The sequence below is a fragment of the Elephantulus edwardii genome, unplaced genomic scaffold (assembly GCF_000299155.1).
Source record: "Elephantulus edwardii isolate Elephantulus edwardi_28Jun2011 unplaced genomic scaffold, EleEdw1.0 scaffold00258, whole genome shotgun sequence".
Lineage (NCBI taxonomy): Eukaryota > Metazoa > Chordata > Mammalia > Macroscelidea > Macroscelididae > Elephantulus > Elephantulus edwardii.
The window spans coordinates 3,486,005-3,501,318 of record NW_006400008.1 but is presented as its reverse complement, the minus strand read 5'-3'; the positions used below and the strand labels follow the sequence as shown (position 1 = coordinate 3,501,318).

The 15,314-nt window shown below is 38.9% G+C and overlaps 1 protein-coding gene across 1 annotated transcript in view; it reads right to left on the bottom strand.

The window, feature by feature from the left end:
* COL19A1 (collagen, type XIX, alpha 1) overlaps positions 1–15,314 on the bottom strand; it is a 669,215-nt gene that overhangs the window by 155,189 nt on the left and 498,712 nt on the right. Inside the window, exon 16 of the mRNA XM_006899482.1 lies at positions 3,765–3,818. Coding sequence (XP_006899544.1) covers positions 3,765–3,818 — 54 coding nt within the window. The remainder of the gene's footprint in view (positions 1–3,764; positions 3,819–15,314) is intronic.

The window sequence follows — 15,314 nt, the reverse complement described above, 5'->3', positions numbered from 1 at the left end:
TATTTGATTGTTAATTGCCTTTGAGTCAAGCATGACTTATAGAGACCCTATGAACAAAAAGCTTGAAGCCCCTCTACAACTATCGACATTTATCAAAGTTCATAGAGTTTCTGGAGGCATGTTATTTAGGAAGTGGATGCCACTCCTGCTATCTCTCTCTCTCTCTCTATCTATCTATCTACCACTATTGTTGTTATATAGCTGTTGTTTTAGTTATGTGCCCCACTCTATCAATCTATCTCACTCAGAGTCTTCCTGCCTGCAGTATCCCTCCACCCTTCCAATAATGATGTCTTTCTTTAAGAAACAGTCCCTCCAAGCAACATGTCCAAAGTATGTGAGGCAGATCTTAAAAATATTTGCCTCTAAAGAGCAACTTGGCTTCATCTTCTCCAGCACAAACCTGTTTGTTCTCTTGGCAGACTATGTAGTGTTCAATACTCCTCTCCAGCACCACAACTCAAATGCATCTATTCTGTCTTAATTTGTCGCTGTTCAGCGCTCTGATACACAGCAAGTAACTGCAAAGACCATGGCCTGGATCAGGCACACCTTAGTCTCTAGATTGATATCTTTGCTCTTTAGCACTCCAGAGAGGTCCCTGAGGACAGATTTTTCCCAGTGCAATTTGGCTTTTTATTTCCTGAGTGCTGCTGCCAAAAGTTGTTGATTTTGGAACCAAGGAAGCTAAGATTAACAGTCTCAATCTCTTCTCCATCTATCATGATGCTTCCAAATGGTTCACAGGTGAAAATCTTTGTCTTGATGTTGAGCTTCAATCCATAGTGAAGTCTGTACGCCTTGATCCAGCAGCAAAGGTTTCAAGTCCTCTTCAGTTTCAGCAAGCAAGATTGGGTCATCGGCATAACACAGGTTGTTGATGAGTCTTCCTCTAATTCTGGTGCTAAATTCCTCCTCATAAAGACCAGCCTCCTAAATTATCTGTTCCACATATAGGTTGAAAAGGTATAGAGACAGGATGCATCATTAACTCCTGTCCTGATTTAGAACCATGCAGTGTTTCCCTGCTGTGTTCTGAGGACTGCTTCCTGGTCCAAGTACAGGTTTTGCACAAGCACAACCAAGTATCCTCAGGGTCAGCCAAAATCTGTTGTGATCTACCTGTTCAAATGCCTTTGCAATTGCCAATGAAACACAGATAGACATTCTTCTGGTAAGCTTTGTTTTCAGCCAACATCCATCTGTCATTGGTGATATGTCCCTAATGCCACAGCTCCTTTTAAACTCAGTTTGTATTTATGGTAGTTCTCTATTGATGTATTGTTCCAGCCATTTATATAATCTTCCCCAAGATTTTACTTGTGTGTGATATTAGTGATATTGTTTGATAAATTCTACTCTCTGTTAGATCATCTCTTTTCACAATAGGAATGAATAGGGATCTCTTCTGGTTAGTTGACCAGGTAGTTGTCCTCCAGATTTCTTGGCACAACCTGGTGAGCACATCCAGGACTGCATCTATGTGTTGAAATATGTCAACTGGTAGTCCATTAATTCCTAGGGCCTTGTTTTTCATCAATTTCTTCAGAGCAGCCTGAACTTCCTCCTTCATCACCATTGTCTCTTTATCATATGTTGTTTCATGAAATTATTCTGAGTCTGTCAATTCTTTTTGATACAGTGACTCTGTATACTTCTTTCATCTTTTAATTCTTCCTAGATCATTCAAATTTTTCCCCTATCATCTTTAATTATTTCAACTTGAGGCTTGAATTTTTTTCTTCACTTCCTTCAGCTTAATAAATGCCTAGTGAGTTTGTGCCTTCTGATTTTCTGATGCCTCTTCTTTGTACATTTCATTGTTGTTGTTTTATTTTTTTTTTTTTGTCTTCTTGAGCTGCTCTTTGAACTCTTCTGTTAGGCTACTTAGCTTCCTGATTCTGTCCTTTGTCTTGTCTTGTTGGCATTCCAGTGCAACATTCAGAGAGTCTTCTTACATTCTTTTCAGTTTTTTTTATTTCCCCTACATCTTTGAAAGGATCATTTGCATTTTTCATGGATTATTTTATATCTATCTATTTAGATCTTCCCACAACTCATCTAGTCTTCATTCACTAGTGTTCAAGGCCTTAAATTTATTCTTCGGATGGTTTTTAAATTTAGGTGGGATAGGCACAAGCTCAAATTTTGGTTCTTATGGATTTAAGTTTCTTTAGCTTCAGTTTGAACTTGCCTATGAGTAGCTGATGATCTGTTCCATGATCAGGTCTTGGCCTGTTTTTACAGCTGATACTGAGTTTCTCTATTGAATCTTTCCACACATGTAATCAATCTGATTACTGTGCAGATCATCAGGTGAGATCCATGTGTATAGTCGCTGTTTGTATTTCTCATAAAATGTATTTGCAATGGATAAATCATTGATTGTACAAAATTCTATCTTTCTATCTCCAGCCTTATTTCTGTCACCACATTCATCTTTTCTGACTATTGATACTTCTTCCTTGTGTCAAACTTTTCCATTCCAGTCCTCTATTATTATCAATGCCCCTTGATTACATGTTTGATTGATTTCTGGCTGCAAAACTTGATAGAAATATTTTCCTTCCTCCTTTTCTAGCTCTCACTATTGGTGTATGTATTTGAATGATAGTAGTATTAACAGGTCTTCCTTGTATGTGTATGAATATTATCCTGTCACCACACTATACTTCAGGAATGAATATATAAATTATCTAGAAATTACCATTTCTAGAAATGGTCTTTTTAATTATGAATGTAAGTCCTCTACAAAGTGATGAGACCCTAAATCTTTATAATGGTTAATGAAACATCCAATGAACTTATTTCTATTGACAACTCTTAGGAGATCATCAACACCTGATCTCATTTGGATGTGCTTCTGTGGAGGTGGGAGCAAAGCCATCTTGCTGTTTTGCCATTGAGAAATGTCCACATCAGTGTTTCACCTACCCCAGCTGTGACTATAAAACCTTGGTGGAAGGAAAAGAAATGCCTCCTCAAAATTGTGGAGTACTCCTATTCTTGACCTACAGTTTTAAGTTTTGCTTGAGATTTTGGTGTAGAACATTTATTTTGGTAAGAAATACATTGCTTGTTGTGTTACTCAAGGCGCTCCGGTGGTATGTTACATGTTGTGATGCTGACTGAAAGTTGGCAGTTAAAATCCACCAGTTGCTCTGAAGAAGAAGAATGGGCAGTTTCATCTAGTCAAGACTTAAAGCCTTGAAAATCTGATGGAGGATGACAAGAAGCCAGAACAGACTCAGTGGCAGTGAATTTGGGTTTATTGTGTTAGCTAGAGTTTTGAGGTAGAAAATAATCTTTTCTTCAGAGAAAGAAGACATATGACATTATTAGTGGTGGATTTTTTTTCTTTTCAGTAACAAACTTCTAACCAAACTCTTAAAATTTATTCATAAGGATAAAACTCTATTTGTGCAAAAAAGATTCTGTATAATTTTTTAAACTGTAATTTTTAATGTAGAAAGATTATGTGAGCATGTATCAAAGTCTGAACAGTTAAGTAATTAATAACCTTTTTCCTCAAAAATATTCTCTCATGTAAATATTTTGTTATTATGTACAACTGAGTAAAAATTGACTCAAAGCTGACACTCTAGTGGGGTTTCAGGGTCTGTAACTCACAGTAGAGGAGACTGCCATTCCCTCGCCCCCCAAGGAGCAGCTGTTGGATTCGAATGATGAGCATTTGGGTTGGCAGTATAACTCTATTACTAAACCACCAGAAATTTCTAAGCTAAGAAATTACAAAATCATACCTTGTTATAATATTCACCAAATGGCTGTTGTATTTCTTGTACTCCAGGAGGACCCTGTTATAGAAATAAATCAGAATTATTTTGTAAACAGTTAGCAAAACAACATGAATTTAAATAAACATCTGAGAATTCTTGAAATCTTACTGTAAGAAAAAAGGAGAATCCATTTAGTCAATCATTCTAATTAATGGAGAATAACATGAAAAGAACTAATGTTCAGATTCCTAAGAACAGGATAAGCTTTAGTCTATTATTCATGGTTGGTTGGAGTCAACAAGATGGCATTTAATAATCCCAAAGATATCTCCAAGAAGCTTTGGTGATGAAGTGGTTGAAGAATTCAGTTGCTAATCAAAAAGTTGGTAGTTTAAACCCGTTTGCTGTTCCATAGGAGACAGCTGAGGCAGTCTGCTTCTATAAATATTTGTTGTTGTTGCTAAGTGCCGTTGAGTGATAGGCAACTCATAGCGACCCTATGAACGAAAGACCTGAACACGTGTATTACTCTTATCATTTCTCCAGGTTCATAGGGTTTCTGGAAGCAAGCTATTTTGGAAGAGGATGCCATTCCTGCTTGTTTTAACTGGGGAGTTCTACCAAACACTGTCCACGATGGGTAGTCCACCAGGCAGTCCTAGCAAACTAAGACAGATTCCATATTTATTGATGTGCTTGGAAATATTTAATGACTCAAGGCAAATTTTAGGCATCATATGTTGTAACAACATCAGATAGAGTAGGAGTGTCTGCATAGCAGAAACACATTTAGAAAATGTGTCTCATTACAAGACCAGTTAATGGGTAACCATTATCTCGTTTGACGCATCAGTTTCACAGAGTTCAGCATCACAGCAACCACAAGTTAACCGCTGTACAGCAAATGGACAGACCAGGGCTATATGACCTAGAAGAATGTTTGACCAAAAACAATTACAACCAGGCCTGAGTGCCATGGATTAAAATCATCCACCTTTGGCTTGGTAGCATCACTTTCTGTACACTAGGCCAAATGAGCTCTATGTTGTTGTTGTTAAGTGCTGTCAAGTTGTAGGTGACTTATAGTGATCCTATCAATATTTACCACCTTGAAAATTCCATGGGGCTGTTTCACAGAATTGCTACGAGTTGGAATCGTCTCAGTGGCAGTTTCTTTAAAAGGCATTTTTAGATTAAATATTGCATGAATCGAAAGAGGAGTTCTAAGTAGGAATAGGTAACATTTTACCAGAAGACTACCAACAGCATATTTTTTTTAAATTAAAAACATCATACTTATAAAACTGAAGGAAGCTTTAATTTCTTTTTATAAGTACTCACAGGACATTGATCAATATGTTATAGAAATGTGTACCCCTAGGTGACATTAACTTAGAAAACAGGGGATAAACTTTGCTTTTTCTATTGCTTTAATCCTCTGAGGGAGTTCTGTGTAAATGTACATAAACATTCAGATTAGAAAAAAGAGACCTGCTATAAAAGTACAAAGTTCATTAGGCATTTAAATATTGATACTTTTTTTCATTGGCAAATAAATCCACTAAGCTCTATGCTGACTTTTTGGTGGATAAAAAGCAAAAAGACTCATTTGTGCCTAAGACTTCTAATAGAGAGGAAGTGAAGAAATTTCTAAGCTTTTGGAAGATTATATTTTAGGGTAGGGGCCATAATAAAATGTAAAGAGTAATTTAAATCAAGTAGTTCAAACCAAGATAAATTCTATTCTCTCTTAAAAGGGACTTGTAACTCACCTAAAGTTAAAATCTAGGAAAAGGGAGAAAATTATAGATGTCTTTACATTTTACCTTGGAAGATAAGGAACAGAAAGTATTATTAAGGAAATAAAGTATCATTTTTATGTTTGAAAAAAAAAAGCAAGCTTTGAAAGTGAATAAAAATGTTAAGGAACCATCAGTAGCTGCATTTAGGGATAGTTTTATGAAAAGCCTTATTGTTGGTTAGCACTTTTGACAGGTATTCTGTATGGATGGCTTGCACCTGAAAAGCTCATCTAATATGAAATGCTTACATCGTGCCACTAAATGTAGAGGACACAAGGATGTAGTGATGAATGCTTGGAAGCAGTTGGTATAACTCCTGAGAAAATAATAGGCCTCACGAGTAATGGAGCTGACTATGACTGGAAAGACAAACGATGCTGTTACCTCGCTGAAATAAAAACAGAACTAATGCCAGGAAGAATTCTCACGGCATTACATATTTTTCATGTTCTTTTCCCATCAGCCAGGGTTGTGTATTTTAAGACAGTCAAAGGAAGTAATGAGGAAAACAATTGTTGAGGAAGGAGTTGCTGCACAAAGTTTCTAGACAAAAGGATGCAAGTTGAGAACTGTGTCTTGAACCTCTGAAGACAGAAGAAATTATGTTAAAATCCTGCAATAGTGAATGTGATCTTATTTGAAAAAATTGAGGTTGTTTTTGTTTTGTTTTGATTTGTTTTAGGTTTTATCAGGTAATAAAGTCACGCTAAAGTAAGTCCTGTTCCTAATCCCTTCTGAGTGAGGAGAGGATGGATGGACATGCAAATAGCCAAACATAAGCAGGAGAGAGACAGTTAAGGATCCAATTGAAAGCCATGAAATGTCAAGAAATGCCTGAGATGACCATAAAGTGAAGAAGAAAAAGAAGGACAGAGAAAAAGCATCATTCTGTCCCACTCTAGCTTCCACACTGTGGGACAATGCATTTCTGTTCTTTAAAGGCATCAATATAGTGTATTTTTGTTCAGGCCGTCCTAGCAAACTAAGACAGATTCAACACATACTGATGTACCGGGAAATATTTAATTGCTCAAGGCAAATTTTAGGCATCATATGTAGTAACAATGTCAGGTAGAGAAGGAGTCTCTGCATAGCAGGCATTTAATAAATGTCTCATTACAAGACCAGTTAGATCAAAGAGAAACAATGTGATGGGTAAATTTAACCTTATACACATTCATCTTAGTTAAAAGTGAGAGTTTCAATAATTAGGTCTTACCAAATATATTTCAGTAATTAATAAAACAGTCTCTCAAGCAGAACACAAGAATCAGATGCTAATTGCAAACATTTACATAATACTTATTGTGTGCCAGTCATACTAGAGGTTTTATAAGTATTTAACTCTTCTAATCCCTATAATATATGTCAACAGAGAACTGCCAGATGTGCAGGCTGGATTTAGAAGAGGTCATGGTACTAGGGATATTATAGCTAATGTTAGATGGATCTTGGCAAAAAGCAGAGAATACCAGAAGACTGTCTATCTGTGCTTCATTGACTATGCAAAGGCTTTTGACTGTGTGGATCACAATAAGCTGTGGCTGACTCTGAGAAGAATGGGAATCCCAGAACATTTTATTGTGCTAATGAGAAACTTATACTCGGATCAAGAGGCAGTTGTCAGAACAGAGCAAGGAGACACTACATGGTTCAAAATCAAGAAGGGTGTTCGTCAGGAATGTATTTTTTCTCCATACTTTTTCAGTCTGTATGCAGAACAGATCATCTGAGATGCTGGGCTATACGAAGAGGAATGTGGCATCAGGATTGGTGGAAGAATCATCAACAACCTGCGTTATGCAGATGACACAACCCTGCTTGCTGAAACTGAGGAGGACCTGAAGCGCTTGCTGCAGAAGATCAAGGACTACAGCCTCCTATATGGACTGAAACTCATCATCAAGAAAACAAAGATTCTCACCACTGGGCCAATTGGCAGCATCAGTATGGATAGTGGAGATTGAGATAGTTAACAGTTTTAATTTACTTGGCTCCACAGTCAACACTCTTGGTAACAGCAGCCAGGAAATCAAGAGACGAATTGCATTGAGAAAGTCGGCTGTGAGGGACCTCTCAAGAGTACTGAAGAGCAATGATGTCAGACTGGAGACTACGGTGCGCTTGATCCAGGCTATAGTCTTCGCAATTACATGCTATGCATCAGAGAGTTGGACAGTGAATAGGGTTGATAGAAAGAGAATTGATGCCTTTGAGCTGTGGTGCTGGAGAAGAGTGTTGAATATACCATGGACTGCTAGGAGGACAAACATGTCCTGGAGAGGGTGAAGCCAGAAGGTTCTTTGGAGCCAAGGATTCTGAAGCTTCATCTGACATATTTTGGGCATGTTGTAAGGAGGGACTGGTCCTTGGAGAGGGACATCATGTTTGGCAGAGTGGAGGGGTGGTGAAGGAGAGGAAGACCTTTGATGAGATGGATCGATTCTGTGACTGGAACGATGCGAATAAGTGCATTTGAGATAGCCAGGTTGGCACAGGATAGAACAGCATTTAGAGCTCTTGTACATAGGATCGCTATGAGTCACAAGCGACTTAATGGCTCCTAACAACAACAACAATCCCTATAATAACATCATTAGGTATGTACCATTATTATTCATGATTCAAAGGTAATGAAACTAAAGACCAGAACTGTTAACTTATCCAAGGTCTCAACACTGGTAAAATGACAGAGTAACACTTAACATGGGCAATCTGGGCCCAAAATGATATCTCATCTACTGTACTATCTTTGCTTACAAGTGACTTAAAAACTCTCAACATGCTTACAGATTTTTGTCTGTAATTGTTTTAAGTCATGCTTTCACATTTCTTCTATAGAATCCTGGGCAATCACTCTAACACAGTCTATTGAGCATACTGAAACTGAAAACCAAAAATAATTTACATAGCTTGTATGCTGCACTGCATACAAGCTATAGCTGTGGTGTCCTGGTGGGAAGAAACTGTGCTGCAATCCCAAAGGCATTTGGTTGGAATTCCCCACCTGCTGTGCAGGAGAAAGATGGGCAATCTCCTTCTGTGTGATTTACTGACCCTCCAAACCTGCTGGACAGTCAGCTATGGGTTGGTTCTGAATAACAATCACATGATGTTACTTGTTATGTATGGTTGAGTATGAACTGTCCCACAGTCTGACCCTCCAGTGGGTTTTCAGAGACAGTAAATTGCACAGAAAGAGACTTCCCATCTTTCTCCTACAGAGTCACTGGTGGTTTCTGGTGGATTCAAATGAAGTTCCTTCACATTGGGGCAAAGAAAAAGCAATTTTTCCTTTAGACGTAATCCAATAGTATAGATAAGAAAGGTCTCGTTATCATTCTTTGCGTCTCCCATCTACCTTCATCTGTTCTCCCAATACCAGGCAGGAGATTATGCCTGGAAACAAAATTCTTTCAAGTTTAGAATTGTACTAAAAAATCATACTATCTTTGTAGAGATTGGGAGAGCAGGTAGATAAGGGATGAAGAAAAAATTTTCCAAAGTGATTCTGGAAGACAGTAAGGGAAAAGAAGGAGGGGGCAGTAGGTGCTGCATGGCATAGAATAGGTGGTAGTGTGAATGAGATTTAACAGATATTAGGAGAGATTATAAACAGCATCATGGCAAATGGAGGAAAGATTTAAATTATTTAAATCATTTCCAAGAGAGAAGGGTTCCTTTTTGCTTTGATTTTCAATCAACCCCCATTGAAATAGACACCACCAAAAGTACACACACATAAAAATAATAAAAAAGAAAAAATTAAAAGAAATTAAGGACACATCGTATTGGGAAAATCTGCAGCAGCAGATTTCATTAAAGTGCTAAAGAGCAGAAACAATTTTGAGGTTGAAGGTGTGCCTCCCCCAAGCCAGGGTATTTTCCATTTCCTGATATGCATATGGAAGTTAGACAGTGAACAAGGGAAGCTGAAGAAGATTTGAGCTTCCATTTGTGGTGTTGGTGAAAAATAAGGAATAGACGGAGCAAAGATCAAACAGATCAGTCTTGGAAAAAGTGCAGCCAAAATTTTCCTTAGCAGTGATGACGGTGAGGCATGGTTGGAAAAGGTCAAACAAACAGAAAAGAGGAAAAAAGAGGGAGACCCTTAACAAGATGAATTGACAAAGTGGCTACCAGAGTGGGTTCTGGTACAGCAGTGAATGGGAAGATGGGCTGGGACGAGTAGTACTTGTTTGTAGTACATGATCTCTAAGAATGGGAACCTACTTGACAGCACCCAACAACATCAACAACAACGTAAATATAATGGTAATAACTCCTGATGAATTGAGCAAGAGCTGAGTCTGGTCCTTTTTTCTAATTTCTAATTTTCTAATTTCTGCCAGTAAAGTACAGTTGTCCCGTAAACACAGTATCATCCTAATCCTGGTATTGGTATTGAGCAGGGGACTAGTGTAGAGAGTTGAAGAGAATACACGCAGCTTCTTTCTTGGAAATGATTTCAAGAGTAGAGATAGCTCACTGAATAAAGTCATCTGCCAGTAGAAAACGGAACATTTTAATTTTTGGATATCCATAAGATTATTAATAAATCCATAAATGTTACTTGCACATTTTTAATGTTTTACTTTTGCTATAAATCATATCTACAAGACAGTGTTCCAAATGAGTTCTACCTGAAATCTGTGTTGTTGCCGTTATGTGCTGTGAGTCAGATATGACTCACCAAATGAATAACAGATTTGAACCCTGTCCTTTCCTGCACCATCCTCATCATTTCTGACACACTTGAGCCCATCACTGCAGTCACTGTGTCAATCCATCTCCTTGAAGGTCTTCCTTTCCTTCACTGATCTTTACAAGCATGATGTCCCTTTCCAAGGAATAGCGTCTCCTGGCAACATGACCAAAGTCTATGAGATGAAGCTTCACCACCTTTCCCACCAAGGAACATTCTGGCTGTGCATTCTCCAAGAAAAATCTGTTCTTTTGGAAGTCCATGGATATTCAGCAGACTTCTTCAACTCTACAGCTCAAGGAGTAGATTCTTCTTTCATCCTTGTTTTCTGTCCAGCTCTCAGATGCATAACATTACATTTTAATATTGTAATAGGTATTTGTGATAACATTTTCTTTTTCAGTCCTTCAGTCACAGGGTTAGACTAGACACTACAAATTGTAAATTTAATTTAACAGATTTACAGCTAACAGTCTTCCCTGAAGGCAATACTTTACACAAACCACAAAGGGCTCAGGCATTGATTGACAGACCCCTGGAGGGACTGGAAAGAGGCACCAGGACAAAGTTCTCAGCCAGTCTACCTCTATACTTCTTGTAATCAGTATAGGCATGATTGCACTCTCAGAAGTTCTTAAACTGTGACAAAGAAATAAATTAAAACCAAGTTGGACACAGTGCCCATAGACAAATTCGGTTCAAATAAATCCTAGTAGACACTCTGTTTACTGTTAGAAAAACAATTTAGACTCTTGTGTCTTGGCACTGGTGTCTGTTCTACAGCGTCCTCCTCAAGAGCAACTTTGCTACATCTCTATTATCTATTTTAGTATGAAGTATGGCTGGAGAAGATCCAAAGAGTTGTTTCCAAGTTTAGCTGGAGCTGTCAGATTTGTTGACAGTCAATCAACTGTAAGGAAAAAAAAGTTAAAGATTTGTTGTTACTGACAGGTCTCCTGGCATCAATAGTGTATGGTGGATGCTCCAGGGCACTTGAAAAGTAATTTTCTCTTGTTGTTGTTGTTATGTGCCGTTGAGTTGTTTGCGACTCATAGCGACCCTATGTGCAACAGCCCTAAACCCTGCTCTACCCTGTGCCAATCGCATTGCCTCTGATACACCCATCCTGATTATCCCAGTCACTGAATCAATCCACCTCATAGAGGGTCTTCTCCTCCTGCGCTGTCCCTCTACTCTACCCAGCATGATGTCCCTCTCTAAAGACCTGTCTCTCCTTACAACATGTCCAAAGTATGTCAGATGAAGACCCAGAATCCTTGCCTCCAAGGAGCAGCCTGGTTTAACCCTCTCTAAGATGAATCTGTTTGTTTTCTTGGCAGTCCATGGTACATTCAATACTCTTCTCCAGCACCACAGCTCTAAGGCATCAATTCTCCTTCTATCCTCCCTAGAATTTTCTCTTAGGTTTGCATATATAAAGATCTATCAAGAATAGGCATGGATGGCCTATGCTAAGTGTAGAAGAGAGGTCATGTGGAAAGAATGTCAGCCTTGGTTAACTGTCTCAGCAGCTCTACAAGGAAAATGGGTACAAGATCTATGAAAAGGAAAAGTGTCTCGATAATAGCAGTGACCCCATAACCTGGGGCTCCTCGCTACACTTTTTCTTGCTTTGGTGGACTTCCATTTGATCTACTTGTAGTGAGTTAGGAGATAACATTCAGGAAACCTGCCTTAATATATGTAAACAACCACAGAACAGCTGAGGTACACACCTGTTTAGAGCCCAACTAACTCTGTTAGTAAACTTTGAAATAATGAAGTCTCTTTAAAGGAAGCTGTATAAATCAACTATCTTAAAAATCAGTTAAAAATAGTTTTGTTAGAAAAATAAGAAAGTTATTGGAGAATTTAGGAAGGATTTTTGTTGTTGTTGTTGATAAAATCTTACTAAAGGTGGTGGTGTTGAGTATGACTTACAAGGAATTTAGGAACAATGTATCTGAACCCTGTCCCACCTTGTGCCATCCTCATCATCTCTCATACTTATGCTCATTGTAGCAGGCACTGTGTGGATCTACTTCTTTGAGGATCTTCCTTTCTCTTACTGACTCTACACTTTTCTGAGCATAATGTTCTTTTCCAAAGATGAACCCCTCCTAATAACATGCCCAAGTGTTGAGACAGAGCTTTGTCATCCTCGCCACTAAGGAGCGCTCTGACTGTATTTTCTCCAAGACATATCTGTTAGTTCTTTGAGCAATCCAAGGAATATTTAGTACTCTTCTCCAACACCACTGCTTGAAGGAATTGATTCCTCTTCTGTCATCCTTATGTACTATTCAGCTCTTAGGTATATAGCAAATGAAAAAACAAACAAAAAAACCACAACAACTTTGCCTGAATCAGGTACACCTTAGTCTTTAAACTGACATCATTGTTCCTTAGTACTTTGGAGAGGTCCTTAACAACAGACTTTCCCAACACAACACGTCTTTTGATTTCTTGACTGCTGACATCAAGAGTGTTGATTGTGGATCCAAGTGAAATAAAACTGTTGACAATTTCAATCTTCTCTCCCTCTATCATGATGTTTATTGCCTATTGAGCTATTGGTAAAGACTATTGTTTTTTTTAGTTTCTAAGATAGAAAGTAAGTATAGATTTATTAGAAAGTTACATCCCAAAGGGATGGACCTCCATTCCTTTGGACCTCCAACCTTGGAAGGAAATATGGAGGAGAGGCAGTGTACTAGTGAGGTGAGGTCATATTTATGGCTTCTTCCTCTGGACAGGCCTTGAGGCTGGAGCCTGGGCTAATGAGACAATGCTATGGAGAGTTCAAAGTTGAGACGGTGGTTCCCGTTCTGGTCCCTGTTCTCTGATGTTATTCATTTGCCCAAAGTGTCCACTCTTTCAGATTTGGCCATACACCCAAAGCACTAATTCTATGCATATTCCATTTGTTTCCTGGTTCTGATGGCTCATGTAACTTTTGCCTCCCCTATATCACTGGTTCTAAGCAATAAAACATTTACCACTGGAGAGATCAAGCCCTTAAAATGCTTTAGGGCTTTGGAGTATGGCCACTCTAGGTGTTTCATGCTGAAATTGGGCCTTTTACTGCCTACAAGGGCTCTAATCTCTCTATTGATCTACTTCTGTGGGTCCCTAAGTGCTCTGGCTACTTTGCCAAGTGAGTTGATGGCATAGGGTTAGGAGGCAGGGTTGAATAAGATGCTTAATGTGGAACACTTGGAGCCTGGAAGACACAAACTTCATTAATAAACAACCAGGTTTTAAAAAGTAGTAGGAGGCCAATTATGACTGACCACCTAAAGAGAAACAGTTATATGTTTAACTCCAGATTTGTGCTAAGAACTCTGAGCATCAGATCACTGCTGACAGATTGGAGAAGTTCAGCCTGTTTTATGGTTATTACCTGACAAGGATAGCAATAAGATAGGAGAAGACTCTAGTGAAGAGAGTTGGACCAGTAAAGAGTAATATAAAGATTAATACAAGAAGTAGGCTGAAAGGTAGGGCAGAGTGTCTTTACTTATCTGGCTTGTCTTGGGATAGGCCTTTTTTTCCTTGTAGTTCTAAACTTAATCTTTGTTGGTTAATATTCTTTCTGGCAGCAAGACAAGGGTTTAGTCTTTATCTTTAGATGGTCCAACCATCTGTTCTGATGACAAGACATGAGGCTTGGGACAAGGAGCTGTCAAAGACCTTAAGTGAGTTGAATTCATTAAAATTAAGCTTCTTTACTGGCCATATCTAGAGCTACCCATGTGTGGTTCTTGGTGTGTAGTGACAGTTGTTATTGATTGCCATCGAGTTGAGCATGACTCATAGTGACCCTATGAACAAATGGCCTGAAGTCTTTCTATAACTATCGACATTAATCAAAGTTCTTAGAGTTTCCAGAGGCATGTTTTTTAGGAAGAGACTGGTCATATCTAGAGTCACCTGCATGTGGTTCCTGGTTTGTACTGGCAGTAGACTGGCCATATCTAGAGTCACTTGAGTGTGGTTCCTGGTCAGTGGTCCAAATGGGTGTTGCTATAGAGTTTATCTCATTTCAGTCTTCTATCTCACTGGTCAGAAGGGCTTGGTTACTTCCCCTGTTCTCCCTTCTGAACACAGGGCAAAATCATGCCCAGTGTTCAAACTTGATTGCATCGCTGGTATGGCTTATGGGAGGTCTTTACTGGTATGTCTGGTTTGTCCTGGTTGGGCACTCCTCCTAGTGCTGTGGCTTCCCATTGCAGAAATACTTATCTTTGTACTTTCATGGGTGACTTGCGGTTACAGCTTCCTGAATGCTCCTAGTTAAGGCTAGGAGATTGCTCTTTGATAGCCCCTCCCTGAGACCTTTCTGCCCCTGTTGCTGAAGACAATGGTCATGACTTCCAAAGAGGTGCTCCAGATTGACTTGGCATCTTAATGTCAGCTTTTGCATTTTCCTGCTTATAATTACAGCAGAGTTAGTAATAGAATGGACATTATATGGACAATAGCAACATGAAGAGAGTTCAGGTTCAGATGTGCCTATTTCTAGATCGCTTTAGTAATCCTAAATCCAGCTGGGCTTTCCTCTTGACCTTGAATAGCCTTAGTCACCATAGTAAAGTTAAAAGGTTTAAGTTGGGTAACTCTCATCCTTCTCACTAGACAGTTATGATCACGTGGTTTCTTGGAGTTTCTCTTAACTGACCTTGCCTACAGTCATGGCCCAAACTGTGTGAGATTACAACATCCCTTGAGGGAATATTAGGTTGTGAGATATATGGAGAGCTTTACATCTGCCTTAGATGTGATTGCACTCACAGGGATGCAAAAATGAGACAAGAGCACTAACGGCTGTCTATGTTAACACCTGGGTGGTACATTCTAATACCTCAATGGCTTTAGAACAATCTGCTAAGGAGATCACTAGTTCTCCTGATGAAAAAGGCACCAGTACTCTCACAGGGTGCTCTGATGGTTTTGCCACTCCCTGTGCTAAAGAGAGGTACTGCCCATGTTTATTGCAGCTTTGTTTACAATAGCAAAGAGTTGGAAGCAGCCTAAGGGCCCATCAACAAACGAATGGATAGAGAA